Source organism: Amphiprion ocellaris, chromosome 21, assembly GCF_022539595.1.
Source record: "Amphiprion ocellaris isolate individual 3 ecotype Okinawa chromosome 21, ASM2253959v1, whole genome shotgun sequence".
Classification (NCBI taxonomy): domain Eukaryota; kingdom Metazoa; phylum Chordata; class Actinopteri; family Pomacentridae; genus Amphiprion; species Amphiprion ocellaris.
The window spans coordinates 26043555-26068827 of record NC_072786.1 but is presented as its reverse complement, the minus strand read 5'-3'; the positions used below and the strand labels follow the sequence as shown (position 1 = coordinate 26068827).

The following is a 25273-nucleotide window of genomic DNA, read 5'->3' as shown; positions in this document are numbered from 1 at the left end:
CATCACAAAAGTCTTTGTCATGGTGCCCCTTTACTAGCTAAAGCACCACAATGAACTGCCTGTAGTCTGAGTGATGTGTCCTCAGTAAGAGGCTCCACCTGGTGGAACAACCAAGCACTACAACTAATCTAACACTGTGTATTATGTTGCAAAATGGTGTCGAAGATAGAGAATATTAAATGACTTGCACCAGTTCTGTGACAAAAAAAAACTTGCATCCCTAGAATGAAGTCTAAGTCTCCATATACACTCTGAGTTTGAACATGTTTTCTCACGGTGAAGTAGAAGAGCTCCGTCTCCTGCTGATTGGCTCGTCTCTTGGCCAGACTCGGTTTGTTCAGGTAGCCGTCCGACACACTGGACTTGACCGACTCGGAGGACGGACTGTGGGTGAAGCTCTGGGAGACGTCGTAGTCGTCCAGCACAGTCATGTCCTGCAGGGTGGTCAGAGTGGCGCCCCAGGTCTTCTTCACCTGCAAGGGGACACAAAACACAGAAAACACCCGTGGAACTCATTAAAAACCAAACAGGATGACTTGTTTGTTTTTGGTTGCACTGAACACCGGACACATCAAGTTAATACCACATTGTTTAAGTCATAATCAAGGATTTGACACAAAAACTGCTGAAATCTGAAATTTATTGTGTTACTTTAAAGTCTGAATTCTCACTGGATTCAGCATATTTGAAATATCTAACTGGCATATTTCATAGTTTGCAACATGATGTAAAAACATAATAAAAGATGCTGGCACACAATTAGGAAACTTGGATAAAAATGAGACTAAAATATAAAGAAAAAATAGTAAAATAATGAAAACTTTTGTAAAACTAATAGTTCAACTAAAACAAGACGGGCTTGTGTTGCAGACAAAATGAGCCTAAAGATAAAAATGGATCGAGCTTTAGATTGTTTTGCATGTTTGGGGTTTTTTTTGTTTGTTTGTTTTTCCACCTATTTTTTGCACAATATATAGACTGTTCTCTGCTCACTTTACAAACCCATAACAATCCATCTGCACAGTTTGCATGGAAATTTGCACAATACTGTACTATATTCTGTATATTTGCACTCTATTTTTCATTTTTATATTTCTCCTCCTCAACTGTAGCTGTTGTGTAAAGAGAATTTTCCCCTTTTGAAGATGAATAAAGGCGGATCTCATCTTATTCCGGGTTGCAAAACTAAAAACTCATGGCATAAAAGGAAAGCTAAAAAGTTTAAACAATTACTGAACAAACAGGAGCAACAGGCATGCAGGTTGCAAGTACATTCTCCCACTGTGGCTTCAAAATGCTTAGAAGACAAACAAAGATTGGATTTCAAAACTTTTGGAAGAAAAATCAATGAAAATTTGTCAAAATCGCATTTTTGTTATAAGACAAAATAACCTGGTGCCTTTTGTATTTTATACATATGCATCTATGGTTCAATCATAAATGTTCAAAGAATTAGAATAAATTATCAGCTTATTTACTTAACCCTTAGATGCACAAGTGGGTCAAAAATTACTCGGGGAGGTGGTTTTCTTGCAATATCTTTGTAAAGAACAGTTTTTATCATTTCATGTTCCAGCTATTCCTCAAAAAACATGTTTTGATATCATCCACTTACATTTTTAAGATCCCTTTAATACTTTTAAAAAAATTGTAATATTTGTATTACTACCCCAAGCTCTTTATAACTGATAATATCGTATAAGAGGTGATGCACAAACTTGGAGGGATGGACAAAAGCAACAGTTAAAGGAAAACAGTGGAAAAATGTCACAGAATAGAAGCTTATATTCTTCTATTGTTGTTCTGTGTAATATTCTTCTTTTTACAATTATCAAAATGTTCAAAATCTGCTATAAAGTAAAAAATAAACATATTTCAAACATGAAATCATTCTCGTGTGGACAAAAATATAATACAAACCATAACACAAATGATTGTTCTTAAAAAAATTGCCAAAAATGGCATAAAAACACATTGATTGACCCACTTCTGGAAGAGTGTAGGGTCCTATCCCTCGTCCATCTAAGGGTTAATAAATAAATAAATACACCATAATTTGGGTTTTTACAGGGAACAAAAATGTTTTTCTGTTGTTGGAAGGTAACGAGAAACTTGATTTAGGCATCATGGCTACACCAACTTACAAAATCCAGAATTATTTTTGCTAAAACAACATCATCTTCTGTGAAGCTCTCCCAAATATCAGCTGAGTCACTTTCTGAAGTTTAAAGTGTTCATAAACTTCACCAAGAAAACACCAAAGACGGTGTTCCTGCACTGATCTCCTGGATAAATACGAGCACTGACCTGCACCACTGGACTGAGGATCTGTGCTCTACTGATCCTGAACAGAAGGATGACTGTCAGCTCATGACTCAACACCTGAATTAATCTCATCACCGCTTCACGGATCAACAGCCCTGAATCATGAATCTGTAAATTGTTTACGGGCGGGAATTCATTCCCCAAAATGTCTGAGGAGGAGGAGTGTGTTCAAGCACAACTGCTCTTTATGTACATATGCAGAGTGTGTTTACTGCTTGTATAACGGCTGCAGGAGGGTTTTTATTTGTATATGATAATCAGGGCGTGTTTCTGTTGTAAGCTGCTGAGACATGCAGATGCAGCTCATTAATCCGGACTCCTTCAGCATTTTTATGCCCTTCAGGGTGAGTTAACAGCTGCCCTCCGAGCACAGCAACAACAGCAGCGAGGACGCCGACGGACTGCAGCAGCGGCGAGTCGCTTTCGCACGCCTCGACTTTATTTTTAGAGGCTACATCTGCGACATTATCACCCCATTAAATCTGTATAAATTACCATAACTCTGTGCAAAGTTTGTAGCCGCCAGATGACAACGTTTTCACGTGTAATCAGCTGAGGTTTGAGGCCATGTTAGCAGAGTGCATGTGGTCGTTTCAAGCCACAGTGAAAGTAGTGGACCAGGGGATAAATCTGAATGATTATCCACCCACGGCTAATATTTTCTGCTTCAATAGATCTGTTGTTGAGCAGTGTCACTAACAGGAAAAAAACATGCTAATTAGAGCTTTGCAGGATAGCTTTAAAAACAGAGGACAAGTTCTATGTCAGAAAAAAATGACAGATTTTAAATGATCGTATTCCTTTGTCACCAATAAAACTTCAGACTGAATAATTCAATTAAAAAAACAACAAACAAAACCCCCAAACAAACCGCTTCCCAGTCTGATTATCAAGCTAATGTAGCAGCAAAAAAAGCTAGCTAGATTATAGTTTTAGTTCTAATAACTGTGCTAATGCTAACATAGCAGGTTTAACATTATGTAAAAGTAAAATTAAAGTTCATCTTGACTTCTCAAAATCAGGAAAGATGTGAAATGATGCTAGCATCTCTTTGAAGCTGTACATAGAAAACAATGCACAAACATCAGCAGGCTAACATGCTAATGTTTAGTAGGTTACAGGTTTACCATGTCTACATTCATATTACTAATTACTAATACGTCCATGTCTACATTTAGCATATTTACACTGCAGTTTAACATGTTAGCATGCTAATATAAGCTAATTAGTAAAGTGCAGCTACTGTAGTAAAATGCTGCCTTTATGTAAGTTTATTAGTGCTAACAACCCAGCAGGGGCAATTTATCACATGCAGAGAAACTTAATGTAAATTTGGCAAGAAGTTTTACTGATCAAGTGAGTTGTAATAGAATATTTAGATGGAACAACAAATTAGGGAATTTTACTTTCTGTCCTTAAGGCTGGAGGAGGTGCTGCCTTTAAGGCCTAAATCAGGGAGTAAAAGCCTCCAAAATGCAGTAAACACCACAGATTTAGTCCATTTTAAATTTCTGACTGTGACTCTGGTGTATTTGTATATCCGACCTCCTCGTTCTCTATCTTCAGAGAAGCCAGGCGGGTCTGCAGCTGAGTGAGGCGAAGGGTGAGTTCAGCCTGGACCTGTGGCTGGGAGGCGATCTGGGTCACCTGACAGGAAGCGAAACAACGACACAATCAGGAAATCACCATACAGAGAAAACAAAAACAAAACTCAGGTATGACCTGTGTTAATCCGCTTATGTAAAAATCGAATTGTATGTTGATTTTAGATATTAATCTTCTGAAATGCAAAATGTCACAACCCATTAGCATAAAAAACAAAAAGGAATTGTTGGATTTTTAACTTTTCTACAGTCCTTGAATATATCATGTGTAACGTGCATTTCTTTTGGGGAAATAAACCAAATCTAAGCCTAAAAATCGTGATATTTCAGTCGAATCACTTTATTCTATATGACTCAACTGCAGCCAACTTTTTTTTTTCGTATTATTCACGGCATTATAATGTGTCATGTTGCACAGAAGACATTTCAGAGTGCAAATGTGAGAGAAGCAAAAATACGCCCAGAATCTCCTTGGAGTTCAGAGGCTTAATGTGATATTTTACGATTCAGACCAAACATAATCGACTGTCTCCATGCATTAAATCTGAACTCCCAGCTGTAATACTGACTGCGTCTCCCATGTGGGCCTGGAAGCTGAAGCGCTGCGGCGGGCAGAAGGCAGTCGGGTAAAGGCCCAGCAGACGCTGCCGGTCTCGGGCGGGATCCAGGCCCTCCACGGCCCCCTCCAGGACCTCCAGACCCGCCCTCCTGGAGGCTTCAAGGCTCAGTTCGGCTGATAGGTAGGTCCTCAGAGACCGGCTCAGACTGGAGTGGTACCCTAGGTCACAGCACTGAGGCAAACATGGAGGGAAGGTCGCATGTTAGAAATAAATCAAAACACTTAATCTGGATGCCCATTAGCTTTGCACAATGCTGCTGTGGAATAGTGAACGAAAGGAGGCCATTTAATCTGCAGTTACTGCCTTTAGTTCTCAGTTAGCGGGACATATTTTGGAACGGTTTAATGTAAAAAACAGACATATAGTTGTTATTTTTTTGTCATTTTATGCCATTTGAAGTCAACTGTGGCTCACATAACATTTTCTACTGGAAAAAATCAAAGGAAAATTTACACTAACTCTGTTCTCCGTGTGTCCTTTCTCCGAGTGTCCCTGGTCCCAGAGCTGGATGCTTCAGATGTGTGGTTGTTCTCCCACCAACTGTATCCCTCTACCTCTATCCCTCTACCTCTCTACCTCTATCCCTCTACCTCTACCCCTCTATCTCTATCCCTCTATCTCTACCTTTCTACCTCTTCTGTCCCTCTCAACCCGCCCGGCCAGCAGCAGATGGTCCCCCCACATTAGAGCCGGGTTCTGCTCCAGGTTTTTTTCCCTGTTAAAAGGGTGTTTTCCTGCCACTGTCTCCTTAGGGCTGCTCTGGGGGTTCAGGCATATGGGTTCTGTAAAGCGTCTCGAGACAATTTGACTGTAATTGGCGCTATATAAATAAAATTGAAATGAATTGAATTGAACTTCTCGCATCAGAGGCACTCCCAAAATGTCTCATTTTCTGCTTAAAGACTCCATGCATACAGTTGAAAATTGAGTGTATTGCTTTAAAACTCACAACATCCACCATTTTCTGTGGCGATGAGCAGGACGTCACTGTAATATACTCACGTCTATGATGTCCGGCAGGTCGTGGATGTAGTATTTGAACACAGAGGCGTTGGTGGCCTCCAGAGTCAGCAGATACTCATTTCTGGCTTTCAGGGCCTTCAGTTTGTTCTCTGAGTACTTTGCCTTCCTCTGACGGAGACAGAAACAGAAATAAAAAAGATTAAAATACTTGTTTTGGAGAAGCCAAAACAGCAGCTGCAGAAAGCTGATAGGATTCAGATGAAAACTACCCGCTGGGGTTGGTTTGATCAGTAACCCAGTATTTAATATTTACCTTCTCCCTCATCTTCTCCATCTTGCGGGCGGCGTTGCGTCTCTGATGGCGTTCTTCTATCCGGAGGCCGAACACAGGCTCCACCCCCCCGCCGGACCCCGACACGCCCTTCACCCGTCCCTCCTGACGCTCCGCCTCCCGCAGCTTGGTCTCCGCATTGATCGTCTCCGCGTGGTACATGTGATATGTCTTCATCACCTAGGCAACAGCAGCCCATAATAACAGTCATTTTTAACTGTACAGTAACTTCATTAAATGATCAAAGTTCTACCTTCATAATCTGAATATTTCCAGAGTTCCAGGTGCTTGAATCCATAGAGGTGAGTCCAGATTTATCACTTTTTAATGGACTTTTCCATCATTTCTGAGCCTCAGAACTTCATCAGTACAGCAGATAGAACCAGGACATTTAGGAGGAAAAAAGCACCTGAGTTCTGGTAAAAACTGACACCAGATCAGGATGAATGCAGGGATTTATTGAGTCTTCTTGCCAACTAATCAGCAGAAACTCAAAGAACTCACAGCTTCTGTTCACCAGGAAATAGAATGAGTGAACAATGAACCTGCACATTGTTGTGTTTGTATTTCTGTTTAAGTTCAGGCTTAATAAACAAGATACCAGATATTAATCAGTGATCTTCACAGTTGTCAGTAGGTATACTCTTGAACTTTCTACAGACGACGTTCTCATTTCTGGCTTCCAGTCTTTCTTCCAAAAAAATGTCATGTGTCTATCTGCTGCACTGAAGAAGCTCTGAGGCTCAGAAATGATGGAAAAAGTCCATTAAAAAGTGATAAATCTGCACCCACCTCTATGGACTTCAAGGACCTGGAACTCTGAAAATATTCAGACTATGAAGGTAGATCTTTGATCATTAATAAAGGTACGGCAGACAAAGAACCAGCTGATCCTGAGGAGGTTCAGGAGGAACTTTTTCCTGTTGTATTTGATTTTATGAGGAAGGATCTGTACAGATGAAGGGACTCACGGTGTAAAGCTCGTTGAGAAGCTTCATGAGATCCTCCTGAAGCTGAAAGATGATCTCCTTACTCTGGAAAACACAAAAACAGTAGAAAACCTCATCAGCACCAGATAAATATGAACATTTACACAGCAATCAGTAATCTGAAATCACTGAAGGACCACATTGTACTGTGCTGTAGTAAAGGTACTGCAGTAAATGTACAGCAGTAAATGTACTGCAGTAAAGGTACTGCAGTAAATGTACTGCAGGAAAATGTACTGCAGTGAATCGAGGAAATATACCGCAGCAAAATGCAAGAAATGTACTGCAGCAAATGCAGTAAACATACATAGTAAATGTAGTACTTGTGCTTCAGTAAATGCAGTATTTGTACTTGTACTCTCTGGTGCGTTCAGACCTCCGGGTTTGTTGATTCTAATAAAAACTAAACTCAGTTTTCCACATTTTACTTCTGAGATTTTCAGCCTCACAGTTAACAAAGTAAACACACGCACACACACACACACACGCACGCACGCACGCACGCACGCACGCACGCACGCACGCACGCACGCACGCACGCACGCACGCACGCACGCACACACACACACACACACACACACACACACACGTGCACGCTCCAACTTTAGCTCGGTGCTCCATTATTCATCTCTTCCGGTCGTCTTTTATTCATGCTAACTAAAGTGCAGCAGCTCTGAGACCTGGAGACAGACGGCCCAGTGGCCATGACAACGCCGACAGCCCCGTGTCCATGGCGACGGGCTCAACCGATCGTCTCTCAGCGGGCGCCATGGGAACGGGATCCATCCATCCTGGGATTCCTCAGTGGTTTAGCATAATGTAATATTAATGCTGCTTAGCTGCGTTTATGAATTAATTTGTTTGTTTGTTTACCTGCTTGTCTGAAGACGATCGTTAATTAAAGCTGCTGATCGATAGTTTTATGGTAATTAAGAATCTGATCAGTCGCTCGTAGTGACAAAGCATTAAGAGGAACCTTTAATCTTTTACATTTATTATTCATCCATTAATAATGAGGACATTAAGCTATTTGAAGGGCATTTTATCCTAATAAATAATGAATAAATCCATTGAATTTTAATAGATGTTTTGCATTTTTTACATTTTTTAATAATAGTAATAATAAAAAACATGAAAATGATCCTTTCCATCTTCTTTATGTGTTCAACCCCAAACTTTACTGTTTTAATTCAGTGTCGCTTTCAACACTAAGTAATTTTTTTACCTTAAAAAAATCATTAATTCAATGAAATTAAACATTTTTTAACAGCATTTTTATTGGAATAATTAATATAAAAATATGTTATATAAAGGTATGTCTTCTAAAGGGTTTAAGGGTATTTTAAAGGGAAAAATTATAAAAAGAACATGAAAAGAGCCTGATATTTCCCTTAAGAGTTGGTGGAGACCAAACATGGAGCTAAAAGAGACTAAACGCTGAACTTAGATTAAATCTGACTTGAAATTTAAAATAATAATAATAATTATAATTATTATTATTGTTATTATTGACAACAACAATAATAATAAGAATCAGTATTATTATTATTGTACATTTCTAGTCAGATTTAACCTAAGATCAGTATTTATTCTCCATTATTATTATTGTTGTTATAATAATAATTATTATTATTGTTGTTATAACAATAATTATTATTATTACTAATAATAGTGATAATAATAATAATGATAATAATTAATAATAAGAAGAAGAATAACTGCTTTTTAATAGCATTTTAAGAGAACAATTAATGGACAAATTATTAATTTGTATGTCTTTTAAGGAGTTAGCAGACCCAGAATACAGCTCAAAACAAAGATGAACACTGAATGTAAATAAAACTTGAATCAAAACTGTTCACAATAATGATAAGAATAATGATGAAATTTGTGCATGTTAATGGCATTTTAAGAGAAAAATGAATGGACAAATTAAAGGATTTAATAAAATCATGTCTTCTCATGGACTTTCTGGCATTGTTTAAGGGATTTTTTAAGGAGAAAGAACTCTTAAATTTAACAAAAAACATTAAAAAGAACCAGATACTTCCCTCAGGAGACCAAAAACAGAAATTTTATCTAAATTAATTGATGAATTCCACATTGCTTTCTTCCTTTAATCCAATATTCTAACACAGACTCATATTTGTCGCTTGTTATTTCTACATGCTTTGCACCTGCAAACCTGGATTAACAGTAAATATCATAAAGTCATAAGCACTGTATTAATTCCTATTTTTAAATTTATTACAGCCTCACTTTAATGTGGAATAACCTGCGTCTAAAATGTGTTTTTGCCAAACTCTTCTTCAGAAACAAGGGTCATTCTGTCTTGTTTCAAGCTGCCGACTTAAAATAATAACTATTACTGCACTAATTTGCACTTGTTTTAGGAAAATAAGGTTTTTAGGACACATTTAAATACCTTAATGTGACTGGGGACACTGATTTATAGGACGTACTGGATGAAAAAAGGAACACTACACTATAAACTGCATCCAAAATATTAAATACTGAAGTAATTTCAGTACTTGGTTGAAGATGATGGAGTTAAATCAACTTCTAGACTCTACTACAAAATAAAAGTCTTTATTAATCTCAGTATATGATGATGATGATGATGATGATGGTGATGATGATGATGATGATGGTGGTGGTGATGATGGTGATGATGATGATGATGATGGTGGTGGTGGTGGTGGTGGTGATGATGATGATGATGGTGATGATGATAATGATGATGATGATGATAATGATGATGATGATGTTGAGCTGACTCACCCTCTTCAGCAGCCGGGCCGAGTCCTCGCTGATGTGGGTGAGTCGGGTGATGACGTTGTTCAGGTAGAGGTCGCTGAGGGTGGCGTGGTCTTTACTCTCCCTCCTCACCTGGAAAACACACAACATTTCATATCCTTTCTATTATTTAAAAAAACAACAGGTGTAAATAAAAGTCTGAAACACATCAGCTGACCTGGTTTAACAGCAAATACCAGCAGTTGACTGGAGAGAGAAGATTCTGGTCTTTTCTGGAAGAAAACAAACCAAAAATACTTTAATGAAGCACAAACACAACCGTTTTTAACAGATAAATCCAGTTTATGAACAATTACACTTATGTGAAGTAGATTAAATAGATTTAAACTAGCAATTTAATGCCTTAATACCTACTTTTACCCTTTTGTTTTCCCCATACATAGCTTTAAGGCTGTTAAAATCCTCATATTCCTCAATGAATGATGACAAAAATGTGGATAAATCTGTTTTAGCTAAAGCTAACGGCTAGTTTTAGCTAGCATGAGATATTCACAGCAGTTTACCTCTATTTTCAAGTTTTTATTCTCTGCTGTAACAAGCCTTTATGCTAAAACTTTTCCAAGTAAGCGCCTGATCTAATGATATTTAACCACAACTGTTCAAACTTTCCTTTGCTAACCTAGGCTAGTTAGCTTCTGTCAGTTCTACTTTTAAGGTTCAGCTCATGTTTTATTGATGTGGCACACCAAATTAAAGCATTAAAATTCATTACTATGCTAACCAAGGCTAGTTAGGCTAGTTAGCTTTTGTCAGTTCTACTTTTAAAGCTTGATGAGGCACAAAAAACTAATGTTGCTGAAGAACTAAAATTGAGTCTTCGGTTTCAGGAAGCAGGACAAAATGGATAATTAGCTATAGTAAGGCTAGTAGCTAGCATTAGCTAGCTCGAGGGCAATCACTGCAGCTTACCTCCATTTTTTTAAAGTTCTTGTTAAATATTCATGCTGTTTTTTTTCTAAAAGAAGACATTTTACGGTATAAAAAGTACTGAAGATGATAACATATGTAGACAATTCACGATGCTCAACCACAACAAATTCAACTAAAGCTAACCAAGGCTAGCTAGATTCTAGCAGGACTACTTTACTGTCTTCTTCATCACATTTCAGACTTAGCTGTCTGCTCTAATGTCTTATTGGTGTAGCATAAAAAAATTAAACACTGAGGCAACAAAACTGAAGTAAACAAGGGGCTAAATTAGCCTAAGCTAAAGCTAACAGCTAACTTGAGGTCAACCACTGCACTTCAACTCTGTTTTACAATTCCTGTGATATTTGAGTGCTAATTTTAACCCCCCAAATCTTCATAGTTATAGTATATTTAAGTATTTATAGTGAAATTAAACTCGATTTTGGCTAAATATGTAACATACATACATTTGGTTTTGCAGGGCTGCATTTTTTTGGAACCTTAACCCTGCTTATCCAGTATTCCTACAAATATTGATCACAACGCCATAGTACACACTGACAACAGCTTGTTATTGCTATAGTAAGTAAATTAAGTAAAATTAAGTAAATGTCATGACATTTACATCTGAATGTCTAATTCTTTTCAATGTGTTTTTTGGTTTTACGTGTTTACTTTCTACTGATTTTTAGGGTTTTTCTTGTAAACTTAACCTTAAACCCAGTCCTTCTCCTAAAATTTAGAGACTTACCTAACGGAGAGTTGCTTTTGGTTTTCAAAAGGACCTCACACCTCCACAATGTGACAGTATACACATATCTGTGCCTCCAAACATGAATTATTTGATATCAATCACACATGCAGGCCTACTTGTATTGCTGATGGTCTTTCGTGCTGCGTGTTTTGGCCATAAATCTCTCCGCCAGCTTCTCCAGGTTCCTGGAATATTCGGTTTCGATCTCGGCCTTCTTCCTGAAGAAGTCCTGCAGGTCCTGAAGCAGCTGAACTCGCATCTCCGTCTGCTGCTCCAGACATCGCTGCTGCTCCACGAGTTGGGTCCGAACATCTGCAAACACAAAAATACAGCGTCAAAACACCAAAAACCTGGTGTTCAATGGTGTTTACCTCAACAGAAAACTGGGGAAAAAAGCAAATATTCAACCGTAAGAAGCTTGTTTACATTTTTTGATGTTGCTAGTTAGTTTTCTGTCTTTGTGTAATCAATTAATGGTTTATGGGTGGAAATAAAGACAAAGGAGGTCCAACACTTTTCCCCAGTAGAAGATTAACTTGGACATGATTTTATGACTTTCAAACCAACTCAACTTTACTCAAATCGCTATATTTCAATAAATTCATTCATTCACGTGGACAGTCAGCTGGCACAACTTCAACAACCAATCAAACTGTACTTTACTACCAACCAATAATAAGCAAATACCAATAAAGACAGGAGATACAGGAGTAGAGATGCCTGCAGACGAAGCACTGATAAATAAAAAAAGGAGTCACTTTGTCTTCTGTAAACATGATACAGAACAAAATGGAGCTACGTGCAAATGCAAAAGGTAGAAAGTATGTTTTAAAATCGGAGCAATGTCACATAATCTGTACAATATATGTTCAAGAAAAAGGTAACTGCATGAAACCACATTTTTCAACACAACAGCCACATGCTAATGGTATGTAGTTTGGTAAACTTCAATGTTGGGAAATGAAAAGTTTCTGGCAGTAATGACAGATGTGGTAAACAATCCTGTAGCTTAATTTTGTATTTCAGAAAATACTAACCAGCTTAAAGATGGATGAACGCTGCATGACGTCACTGAAGGATTTCCTTAACGCGATTTTAAAGTTTAGCGACAGTCACCATCATGGTCTGACTCCTAACTCCCAGCTGGGAGTTAATGGGGAAAAAAACTACCAAAATCTGTTTTTATAAATAGCAAATTGTTCTTTTATGACATGTGACTGTAAAATTACAGCTTTACTGTATTTAAATCAACGGATATTTGCCACCATTTAAATGTAAAAGATGGTATCTAAGTTTTTAAAACGTTATTTTACAGATTTTTCCTTTTTTGCTTAATTAAATTACGGATAATGCAAGACGGCGCCCACCGAGGTTCAACGTCTTGGCGTGATTCTCGCGCAACCGCCGCCAATTTAGTCAGAATTTTCATTGTAACTGCCGAGTTTCTGTGCACATAACAATAAACCTTTTGAGTCTTGAATAATAAATACTAAAATTACAAACAAAAATTGTATTTACATGTTGATGGGGGGGAAAAAAACAGGCCAAATCTGTTCAAACACGAAAAAAAATCTACATTTTTACACCAGTGATTAATTCTTGTAATACTGTATTCTACTGTATTTAAATCAGAAAAAAGTATATTTTTTACAGATATTTGCAGTTACTTTCACTGTATTCCACTGATTTTTTTTTTACATATTAGCACATTTGCTGCCAGATTTTTACATTTTTTTTAGGAGGATTGTGTTTTACAGTGTAGAGGATTTGAATTCAGATGATACAACTAATGAAAACTGCCTAATTAGAGGCAGATTCTATGTACTTATACAGAATGATTGAGGTAAATGTGATGGTAGATGGTGATATTGATTTTAGCTGTGACCGCCCAGTCCTGGTTTTGCACGTTTTGTTTGATAAATCTCTTTGATAAATGGATGAACTTCTGATTAAAATGTTGAATTTCTCCGTTTTTCCTGCCTCCACGTCTTCGTTATGGTGTAATTACTGATGAACATTGTCCATTTTTCCTCTCAGGAGTCACCTTGGACGACATCCTGCGACCGCATTAAACCACCCACACCTCCACGCATCCACGCACACACACACACACACACACGCACACATACACACGCACACACACACACACACACACACACACACGCACACACATACACACGCACACACACACACACACACACACACGGCGATGCTCGGCTGCACGCTTCGCTGCTCGCCGCTGTTTCAGAGCTCGATCTTCCTGCAGCGGGCGAGCGAGCACCGAACACACAGCGACTCCGGCTCTCTCTCTCTCCAACACAAAGATCCCCGGGGACTCCATCCACTCCACTACCTGTTGTCTTGGCAACCACACATTGTGAGCGAGCCACGTGAGGAGGAAGGTGAAGACGAAGCCGCAGTTTGCTGCTCGGGCCTCCTGCTGCCTCCACAGTCCATAAAACTCTGCTATTGATCGAGTCCATCGATCGTTTTCCCACTAATTTAAAATGGCCGCCGTCTCACGCGGAGCAGCAACGCTTTTATGTGAACGAACGGCAGCCTCTGATTGGCTGATTGGCCACACGGGACGGTTTTTATTGGGCCGTTAATCGCTGCTCTGAAACCGGAGTCGAAGCTTCGTTTACCACGTTTCGTTTAAACGGAGATTAGAAGCAGCAGAGTGGGAACAATGATGTGGACTCCGGTGTGTTGTTCTGAGCATCTGATGGTGAAAACACACAATTAACAGGAAGACAAACGCAAATATTAACACAAACATCCATCTGAAACCAACAGGCACCTTCTGCTCCACCGTCCTTTAAATCAGAAACTATGAATATATTTAAAATGTTATCTGTGAAATTTTAGCTTCTTGTATTCGGTAATTTACAAGATAATTTATAAACTGTCGGTTGACCCACTATCAGCACTTTTTAATTGGAGGCAGTTCGAACAACTCTGGATATTCAAAACAGTATCTGTGAAATTTCAGCTTCAAATATGGAATATTTTCTGAGATAATTTCTTTAAAAGATTGCCTGTCAACCCACTTTCAAGATGTTCTATACATTTTAATTATAAATGTGAGGCTGGTGGAACAACATTATCTGAGGAACTATTAAAAATAAAAGCTGCATAGATGTGACAGTCAAAAAATACAGAAAAGTCCAAAATACCTTCAAATTTGTCTGAAAGGGATGCCGAAATGTCCAAAATTAGTTAAAAACTGTCCAGAATGTCTCGAACGTTGTATAAAAATGACTTCAGTTCAGCTTTACATTCATTTTACATGGACAAAAAATCAGCAAAAACATCAAAATGACCTGTAGTTTGATAAAAATGACTTAAAATTTGTCATCATGTATAAAAAAAAGTCTAAAAATCCCTTAAAACTTTACTAAAAGGACTCGAAACCTGCCTATGAATGACTAAAAACCTTGCAAAATGACAAAAAATATGCCCAGAATTGTACAGAATGCCTTAGTAATTGTTTTAAAATGACATAAACTCAGATTTGCATACATTTTACATGGACAAAAATGGACCAAAATGTGTCCTTATTGATAAATGTCCAAAATAACAAAAAAATCACCCAAAAAGACAAAATATTTGTCCAAAATTAGCATCCAAAGTGACTCCATACAACAAATTATTTTTTCTAGTTCTATTTTTAGAACCATTTGGAAATTCTAGTTTGATATATTAAATAAAGATGCTGATTTTCAAGAGGTAATTCAGGTCATTCCATCTCAAATCATCAGGGTCCTTCTATCCAAACATCTCTGCATTTCTGTAAACTGTTTTTTTAATCATAAATTACAGATGTTTAAAATGATATCTGTGAAATTTTAGCTTCAAATAATAAACATTTTCAGAGATAATTATGTTAAAAAATTCCCTCATTGGCCCACTTTCACCAGGGTGTATTTTGTGTTTTCTACAACAACATCTCAGGAACTATTTAAGATAAAAACCTGAGTTGAATATATGACATCCAAAGGGACTAAAACATTAGAAGCATTTATTGTTAAATTATTGGAACTTTTCTGAAACTCTATTGTAGCTTAACTCATCAAATAGACAAAAATGCTGATTTTCTTTCAGTAACGTGGGTTCTACCATCTCAAACCATCAGGTTCCTTCTAGATCCATCTGTCTGATTCCCTTCAGACTTCTTTATCATAAACTCTGGATGTTTAAAGTGGTATCTGTGAAATTTTAGCTTCAATTATCAAACACTTTCAGAGATAATTATGTTTAGAAATTCCCTTGTTGACCCACTTTCACCAGCATCCTCCAAACCGTTAAAGATAAAAAGCTGAGCTGAAAATACTAAAAACAAGCGTTTATTGTTGTATTATTGGAACTTTTCTGAAATTCTACTTAAACTTGACACGTCAAACAGAGACACTGATTTTCTAGAAGTAATTCAGGTTCTAACATCTCAAATCATCAGTTTCCTTTTATATCCGACTGCCTCTGATCTGATTGAAACTTCATTATCATAAACTCTGGATGTTTAAAATGGTATCTATGAAATTATAGCTTCAAATATGGAACATTTTCCGAGACAATTTCTTTAAAAGATTGCCTATCGACCCACTACAAAGATGTTTAATACATTTTAATTATAAATCTGAGGCTGGTGGAACAACATCTAAAGAACTATCAAACTATCAAACGTCGAAGTCTTAGCTGGATAGACGATGTCCAAAGTGAACTTTAACGACAGTCGCCATCTTGGCCTGACTCCTTCTACCTCCAGCTAATCCAGAAATAAGAGGTGAAGGTGGATCATGTTCTGTACTCTGACAGCTTCCACCTGTCACAGTCATGAACACGAGTTCTGATTGAATTTTTTTTTTTACCTTAAATTCACCCAAAGTAGGAGGTGAGGCTTCTACAGACCAGATTCTGGAACTTTCTTCAGCTCAAAATTAGCTAAATTTAAGACGTGTTGTTATAAGAGCCTCCAAACACGTGAAGTTTGATGCTTTACTTGCTTTAAAGTTGAATTTACAAACAACATTCTCCAGATTTTCTCATCCTCCATTGATAAAGTTCAGCATTTTGTTTGCATCAGTCGACACACTTTAACGAAACACCAAATATTCCCAGATGTCGTGTTCTCGTCTTGTAAATCTCACTCAGACTTTCCGTTGGGATTCAGGAACCAGATCAAAAACCTTTTTACATAAACATGAATTGGAGCCGAGCTGCTGCACAAACACAAATAAAACCATTTGTCGAGTTAAAAATTCTCAGAGGACAAAAACAAACAGCGACTTTCTCTCCGTTAACTTTAAGGTTTCAGCTATTAAATTCATCAAATGTCTCTTTTTACATGAATAAAAAAACATCAAATCAAGATAAACAGAAACTGGAACTAAAAACTGAGTCCAGATTTCACAGATTTTATTCACCAAAGGTTGTTCAGATTTCAGTAAATCCATTTTCCAGCCATTTTGTACATTTTTTCTGTTACTTTAGACTCATTTTTAGTGATTTCAGATAAATTTCAAGTCACTCCAAACTGTTCTGACTCACATTTTAGTCATTCTGAACAACTTCTACTCATTTTGATGACGTGTGACATCTGTTTTAGAAGTTTTTGTTCCATCTGAAGTTGGACATTTAAGAAGACTTGAATAAACACATCAGTTTTACGACACCTTCATCACCACAGTCCATCCTCAGTCTCCAGCTGTAGAGTCCAGGTTTACAAGTCGATCTGAACTTTGAGCTAAATGCTCATAACTTTTCAGTCAAATACTATAAATCTGCAGTTGTACCTAAAAGTTGAAGCTAAAAACTGCATGTAAACATACAGATTTTTGAACATTATTTACAGTTTTTCCCCCATTTTTTTGTGCGGTTTAAACTGTATACGAAGCTTTTAAATGCATAATGCAGTACAATAGTGTGATTTATCACCATTTTCTCCACAGAATCTGCTCAAAAAATGTTCAAAAATAGTAAAAATGACAGCAAATATACAATATTTTTGCAATCAAATACTATAAATCTGTAGTTTTACGATCTTTTATTATAAAGAAAAGCTAAAAACTACATGTAAACATACAGATTTTTGAACATTGCTACAGTTTTTCCGTTTTTTTGTATGTTTTTTGCAGCAAAAAAGGCTTTTAAATCCATAATGCAGTATAATAATGTGCATTTATGAGCATTTTCTGCACATAGACCAGCTGATTGAGGTAAAGATTAATTAACATCCTGCTGCTGAGTTAATTATGAGAAGAACTGAGAGCTGCAGGCCGACAGAAGAAGACAAAAGCTGCTGCAGAGTCGGAGGAAGATTCCTGCAGATTTTATCGGCGAGGCTCTGATCAGAGTTTATTGGTGGTGAAGGAGGGCATCCGGCGCTCACTTTTAGCTTTTGATCTTCGTTAGAAAAACCTCCTCCATGTCCTGGAAACACCCGAAACACGAGGTTGTGTTTGATCAGACGAGCTGCAGTCTGACGGCGAAGCGAGGAAACCCGACGTTCACTAAAGAGTTTCTATCGAGAAATCTGCGGACTGATTTGATCTGAAAGCTGCTCAGAGTCGTTTTGTTGCTGCTGTTTGGACGTGAAACCACAATCAGGACGACGTACATCACCGTTCTCACGGTTTTATGTTCGTTTTCTTCATTTAATGCAGCTTTAATTGAAATAAAAAAGGGTTAGATGTCTTGTATGATGTGAAAACTTTCGCTGTGTAAAATGTAAGAATAAACAAAAAAATACTGAAACAAATATGAAAATCGGACAGCAAATATATGTAAAATAATTATATATTTAACTGATTTAAATATAGTAAATAGTGTCATTTTACATTCCCACACTGCAAAAAACCCACAAAACAATAATAATAACCTCCTGTAAAAATATAGATTTTAATATATATTTTATATATATTAATTTGTATTATCTGTAAATTATGAAAACAGGTAAAACCTAGCATTAAAGTAAATTCTTGAAAAATATTAGTAAACTACTGCAAAAAAATATTTTTTTGAAACAGTTGATGATTTGCCATTTAATTTTCTCTTTTTTCTCTTTCTTTTTTTTTTTTTTTGCTAATTATAAGCAGTAAATAGTGTGATTTTACAGCCACACATGTAAAACAACTAATTATCATTTGTAAAAGTACAGGTTTTTGATGTAGACATTATTTAAAGTTTTGGTCTTTTTTATTTATTTACTTATTTTACTGTCAACATGTAAATAATTAAGACTTTCTTCCTGTGATTTATTAGACATTAACCAAAAAATTCAAACAAAATAACAAAAATATAAATTCTTGTAAAGAAAAACAAAAAAACAGTGTCTTTAAAGTTTTCAACTTTATAAACGGTTGATAATTTGCTATTTTTAAATCTTTGATAATTTTTTACTTTCACAAAAACAAGCAAAATATCAGCTAAAGCAAAACATCTGTAATGATTTAGTTGCTGTAAAATATCCACCATGTTGGAGTTGCACTGGAAAGTAAAACAGTCGATGGATTAATCAAGAGATGTTTTTATAATTAGCAGGAAACATTAAAGTATATTCAACCATTAGCAAAACCAATAGAAGTGGATGTTTGGTGTTTACGAGAAGAGAAAATGGACTTTGGTGATGTCAAATGTTAACAATGTAAGATAGTGTCTCCCATTTTAGCCACATTTTTCTCCCTACGAAGAAACGGAGACGCATCAGCTGTGATTAAAACTACGACTATCAATGGTATTTCACAGTGAAATAATGTTCTGGTTTCCTACAGGTAAACATTTGTGGACGGTGAACTGAATATTTTATGTTTTTGAGTTTTCTAGTCAAACTTGTGGTTTTGGCTTCTGGGAATTTTTCTTTTATTTTTCACTGTTACGGCTTTCTATGCCTCAAATTCCTGATGTTCAATCATCTTTTGTGCTTCTTAAACAGGCTGTGGGAGTTTCACTTCCAGATGCTGATGAGCATTAATTAATTATCCTCCAGGATGATTAATTAGGTGATTTTATCCGTGCAATCCTCATCTATGTTCACTTTCTATAAGGAGAAAAGGCATCTGTATGCAAATGAGGTACAAAAGTTTATAGTTTTAAACACAGAACAGAGAAATTTATTGGATTTTGGAATCGGAACGCTCACAGAAACTATGACGGCAACAGGGAGAAGATCAGCTGGACCATAAATTGATCTTCAGCGAGGCATCGGATCGTTCTACATTCATTCTGCAGCACAATACTGAGCCCAAACATCCAACCAGAGTCAGAAATATCCGTCTTTACCCACAAGAAGAATAAGAAACCCTGCAACAGATGATTTGAACCCAACAGAACCCAGATCTCCACATCATGGAGTCAGTCTGGATCACATGATCATCATATAAAATCCTGGAACCAGTTATGGACCCAGAACATCAGCAACAAGAACAAGTGTCACTAGTTTACAATAATGGTGCCCTAATAAACTTGAGCACATCTTGACTATGTGATCATATCCAGAGGTCATGAAGTCACAGAAGTCTTTGTCATGGTGTCCCTTTACTAGCTAAACCCCAACAATTCTCTCTGCTTGCCAAAGTGAACTGCTTGTAGTTTAAGTAGCTGCCTTCAGTTTTACGCATCACTGAATTGTAGGGAAGTTGACCTGTTCAATCACAAGACACGTATGTTAGTTCTGATCATAGGCCATTAAGCATCACAGAAGTCTTTGTCATGATGCCCATCACTAGCTTACCCCCACGATGCTCTTCGCATACCAGCATGAACTGCCTGTAGTTTACGTAACTGTTTTCACTGAATCATAGGGATGCTGACCTGTTGGATCACAACACGTATATGTAAGCTCTGATTAGATGTCATTAACCATCATAAAAGTCTTTGTCATGGTGCCCTTTACCAGCTAAACCCCCACAATGCTCTCTGCTTGCCAACATGAATTTCTTGTAGTCTGAGCGACACCTCCTCTGGTCTCTACAGTGTTTAAGTTAATTTAAACAGTAAGACCAGGAACTACAGCTGATCTACAATACGTTTTCTGTCATTGACATACTTCAATTTCTACCATAACGGTTATTCTTAATCGGCTAAATGAATCGATTAAACATCAGTTAATAAAAGCCTGATGCATTCCAGTATCCATACTTTACTGTATAATATGGAATTAGAACGTTCAGTATGTCCTGATGCATTGTATATCTAATATAGTATTCCAAAAATACCAAGATGTTCTTCTACATCCAAACTCCTTTCGCAGTTAGCGAGCTAGCATGATTTTCCGATCATTCAGACCCACAAATCTCTGCGCAACTACGTCACGATGTCTCGTTGAAGTATAACAGACAGATGACAACTTACTTCACGCTACAAGTTTAACGTGTAATATTCTAATGAAGTAGTCTGTCAAACTGTATGCAAACTGTATGAACCAACAGAAAACCTATGAGGGCAGCTGTAGTACGTACAGATTGTTAAAAAACAAGTATGCAACATGGAACGCAAACTTAAAATTGGCAGTTTTAAGGTGGATATACTCAATATTTAACTGTCCTGCCATGTAAAGAAACAACACATGAACATGATAACCAACTAAAAAACGATGTCAGCTGTTTCGTAGAACTGCATTAGGTTCTACAAGGTGCCTGGAACAACCAACCAAAACCTTGAAAAGTGGCTGAAAGTCCTTCGCTGCAAAGAGGGAATCAATGGATTTATTGGGTTTCTTAAATTCGGCAGTGGGAGCTTCACTTTCAGCTGCTGAAGAAGATTCATTAATTATCCTCTGGAATGATTAATTAAGCAACGGGCTGCATCCAAACTTCGTCAAGGATAAAAAGCATCTTTAAGCATTTTTACATCCAAAAGTTTCAACTCCGCAAAATCACAATATCACTAACCTGCATCTCAACTACACTCTAAAGGACATATAGGTGTGTAAGTACTTATTTTTTATAATTGAAATGATCATTAAAGCTACATTTCATGCTTATATTAACGGAAAAAACTCATTTTGTAGAGACAATTTTGTGTACATATCATGAATCTGGCGCTTTTTAAAATGAAACTACATGGATTTAGAAATACACAACAGAAATATCAGCATCTGAAAGTTTTGCACGACAGCTGTGTGAAATGTGTGATGTCAAAGGGACGGTCACCATGGCGACCAGGTTCAAGGACATGAGGGCGGCATCATCATCGCTGATAAACTGCACGTGGACGAAGACCTGGGACTTTAAATCGACCCCGAGGAGCTTTTGATTCATCATCCTCCATCTTCCATTTATGTTCCTGATGCTCTGTGATCCTGTCTGTCTGTCTTTAATTCCGTCTGTCTTTAATTCTGTCTGTCTGTCTGGCAGGTATGCAGATGTGGACTCTAATCACCTGCATGCAGACGCAGGCAGAAAACCGGATCTGCAGCAGGAAACACTTCATCCATCTCCTCCCTGCAGAGCTCCCTTTTCTTTTCCCCTCTTTTCTACATTTGCATTTTCTCATTAAAAACCTTCCTCGTCTCGCTGCTTTCGGCCACATTCGGTGTCACGCGGCGGCGGGAAGGCGGCGCCCTGACATCAGGAGCACGCTCGGTGCACGCTCAGCCCCGTCCACAAAATATGTATTGTCAGCACTGTGCATAATCCGCCCGCTACCTTTTTCCCTCCCAGATTCACCTCAGCTCGGTGGACCCCACCTCCCCGTATACATTACACACCACCTCCTGCGCCGACCAATCAGCAGCCAGAGCAGGAGGCAGACTTGGAAAGCACATAGTTACAGAGCAGATCTATAGGTTTGGAGGCGGCGGACAGCGGTGGCCGGCGGCGGCGGTGGCGGGGGGCCTTTATCCGAGCGGTCATTACAATGCAGGGCATCCCCGAGTGTGTTTTGGCGAGAAGCCAGAGAGCGTGAGGCCACATGCACACAAACACAAACAGCCCCGCAACCTAATCACTCGCTGCATCGACTCGGAGGTGGTAAGCTTAAAAAAGACACAAAATAGCCACACACCAACCCAAACGAGGCAGACACACACTCACTCCTGCAACACACGATAAATTCAACCACCAGCAGCATCGATTGGACCGCACTGGTGTCAGAAAAGGAAGGATGGGGGTCATTTCTGACTAAAAAAACCCTCAAAAAATGCAAAAAAAGACAAAATAGCTGCACACACTCACAAACGAGGCAGAGACACTCACTCCTGCAACAATCTGTTAAATTCAACCATAGCAGCGTCGATTTGGCTGCACTGGAGGTGAATTTTGAATGAATTCTCAGCAAAAAGACACAAAACATGCAAAAGACACATTAAAATAATCACAAAATCAACCACAAAGACAGAAAATAGCTGCAAAGGAACACAAATACATTAATTCCTGCAACAGCCTCCTTTAATTTTAACCACCAGCAGCATCAGTTTGGATGCACTGGTTGTAGAAAAGGAAAGAGAGGTTGTTTCTGAATGCATCCTGAGCAAAAAGACACACAAAACATGCAAAAGAAACCTAAGAAAAATACAAAAAATACACAAACACAGCCACAGAAATACACACAATACCCACAAACACAGAAAATAACCGCACAAGAACACAAATACATTCAATCCTGCATTCATTTTAGCCACCAGCAGCGTGAGTTTGGGTGCATTCTGAGAAAAAAGACACACAAAAAATGCACAAAATGACACAAATCAGCCACAAAGGCATAAAATAGCTGCACTGGTGGCAGAAAAAGGAAGGAGAGGTTATTTCTGAATGCATTCTGAGCAAAAAGACACAAAAACGTGCAAAAGAAATCTAAAAAAAAACCCCCACAAGACAGAAAATAAAGCAGACACACAATCACTCACATTAAATCTGACCACGAGCAGCTTTAATCTGGCTGCACTGGAGGTTATTTCTGAATAAATTCTGAACAGGAAAGACTCAAAATGATCACAAAAACACACAAATCAACCACAAAATACAGAAAATAGCTGCACAGGGAGCAGAAAAGGAAGGAGAGGTTTTTTCTGAATGCATTCTGAGCAAAAAGACGCAAAAAACGTGCAAAAGAAACCTAAAAAGAAAACACAAAATGACACAAATCACAAGGCAAACACATTCACATTAATTTGACCACTTGCAGCATCAATTTGGCTGCACTGGAGGTGATTTCTGAATGAATTCTGAACAAAAACAGACAAATTAATCACAAACACACTGATTCCTGCAACACTCTCCACTGGAAGCATCAATTCGGCTGCACTGGAGGTTATTTTTGAATGAATTTTGAGCAAAAACAAACACAAAATGATGAAAAAAATGACACCAAACAGCTGCACCCAGTGAATTCTGCACTAAAATGGGAATAAAACGCTCCCATCGCCCCGGCAGCCTGTTTGAGTTTTTCCACAAAAGGTCATTTGACTTGTCCGCCCTGAGAGGAGCTGGTAACCATGGCGCCGGGGGGATGAGGATGAGGAGGAGGAGGAGGATGGTGTCCCGCGGTCATGGCAACCAGCATCCCCTGGTCTGTCATCACCTGGCGGTCAGGTGCTGCTGCAGTCACCGCCTCAGAGGAATACCAATGGAAGAGGCTGGAATCTGGGGTCCCAAAGCCTCAGCCAGGACCCCTCCATCCTCCCCCGCCTCCTCCCAGCTGCCTCCCCCTCCGGCGCCATGCAGCACTCAGGATGAACCCACGGACCTGACGTGTCACGCAGGTGATCCTACCTTTCACTTGGCTCTCGTACTCAGCCAGGATCTCTTTGTCCTTCTTGCTTTTGTTGGAGTTTGACATGGTGTGTCGCAGGTGAGGTGCGGGAGGGAACGGGTGTGGAGGAAAAAACACGCAAAAAAGGTGTAAAAAAATGGAACTAAATCCGCTTTATTCCCCTCCGTGGGCTGCTCCACCCACAGACATGCTCCTCAGTCCGTCCAGTGCCGCAGCAGCTCAGCCTCGGTGGCCCCGCAGCTCCACGCCGAGGACGAAGAGGAGGAGGAGGAAGGTTCACGCACACTCACGGACGGAGAAATCACCCACTCGTGACCGCCGCGAGGACCCGCATCCAGCTGACGGTTGGAGCCGCAACACGCTGCAAACACCAGCAGCCCGAGAGGCGCGCACATGCGGTCTGCAGGGAGGGGAGGAGCGCGCACACGCCCACTGACACGCACTGGACCACACACGCACGCACACGCGTCTACACACACGCACGGAGCAGTAAATGAAAAGCCGGTGAGGAAATTAAATGGGTGTGTCAGCTGTGGGGGCGGGGCTACAGCTGTGATTGACAGCTGAGGAGGCCACTCACATGAAGGAGGAATAAAGTTCAGGAATCCAAAAAAATTATATCTGGTTGTGTTATTTATTTTTAAAAAAAAAAAAAAAAAAAAAAGGCAAACATGCAGAGAACTAAATATTAACGAGACCTAAAATACCACATGGCAGCTCCTGTGTTTCTCAGATGGTTTCCAAAAAGACACAAAACTGCCACAAAAAGAGACAAACAGCAGCAAAAACGTTGCAAAATAAACCACACAAGGCTATAATTTATAACATAAAAATGCAAAAAGACAATAAATAACCATTAAACAGCCACTAAAAGACACAAAACAGCAACAAGATAGGAAACGATCACAAAAAATCACTCAAAGATGCAAAAATCAGCCACAAAAACAAACAAAATAGCTGCAAAAAGATGCAAAAGGCACCAAAAAGGCATGAAATGACCCAAAATAGACACCAGACAAGTAAAAGATGCGAAACTGCTGCAAAACCTTACCAAAGAAACCACAAAAAACTATTTAAAAATGAAATAAAATGCAAAATCAGCTACAAAAACATTGAAAAATACACAGAAAAGCCAGGAAAGATGAAAAAAGACACTAAACAACTATAAAAAGGCAATCATCAACCACAACAACTACACAAAAAAACACAACTAATCACAAATATGACACAAATCAACCACAAAAACATGCAAA

General features: G+C 38.4%; 1 protein-coding gene across 3 annotated transcripts in view; it reads right to left on the bottom strand.

Moving 5' to 3' along the window:
- LOC111579129 (SLIT-ROBO Rho GTPase-activating protein 1-like) overlaps nucleotides 1–24486 on the bottom strand; it is a 43427-nt gene extending 18941 nt beyond the window's left edge. For 2 of the 3 annotated variants that reach the window (XM_023286273.3, XM_023286274.3), the window contains exons 1-10: nucleotides 13666–13810; nucleotides 11429–11624; nucleotides 9807–9861; nucleotides 9614–9721; nucleotides 6815–6877; nucleotides 5826–6023; nucleotides 5552–5680; nucleotides 4499–4720; nucleotides 3871–3972; nucleotides 276–473 (exon numbers count right to left, since the gene is read on the bottom strand). In XM_023286273.3, the coding sequence (XP_023142041.1) occupies nucleotides 276–473; nucleotides 3871–3972; nucleotides 4499–4720; nucleotides 5552–5680; nucleotides 5826–6023; nucleotides 6815–6877; nucleotides 9614–9721; nucleotides 9807–9861; nucleotides 11429–11624; nucleotides 13666–13795 (1401 nt within the window). In that variant the 5' untranslated portion in view covers nucleotides 13796–13810. Of the gene's footprint in view, nucleotides 1–275; nucleotides 474–3870; nucleotides 3973–4498; nucleotides 4721–5551; nucleotides 5681–5825; nucleotides 6024–6814; nucleotides 6878–9613; nucleotides 9722–9806; nucleotides 9862–11428; nucleotides 11625–13665; nucleotides 13811–24019 lie in introns of those variants that run through there. The other variant, XM_023286275.3, reaches the window with a different exon arrangement.
- Nucleotides 24487–25273: the final 787 nt, after the last annotated feature.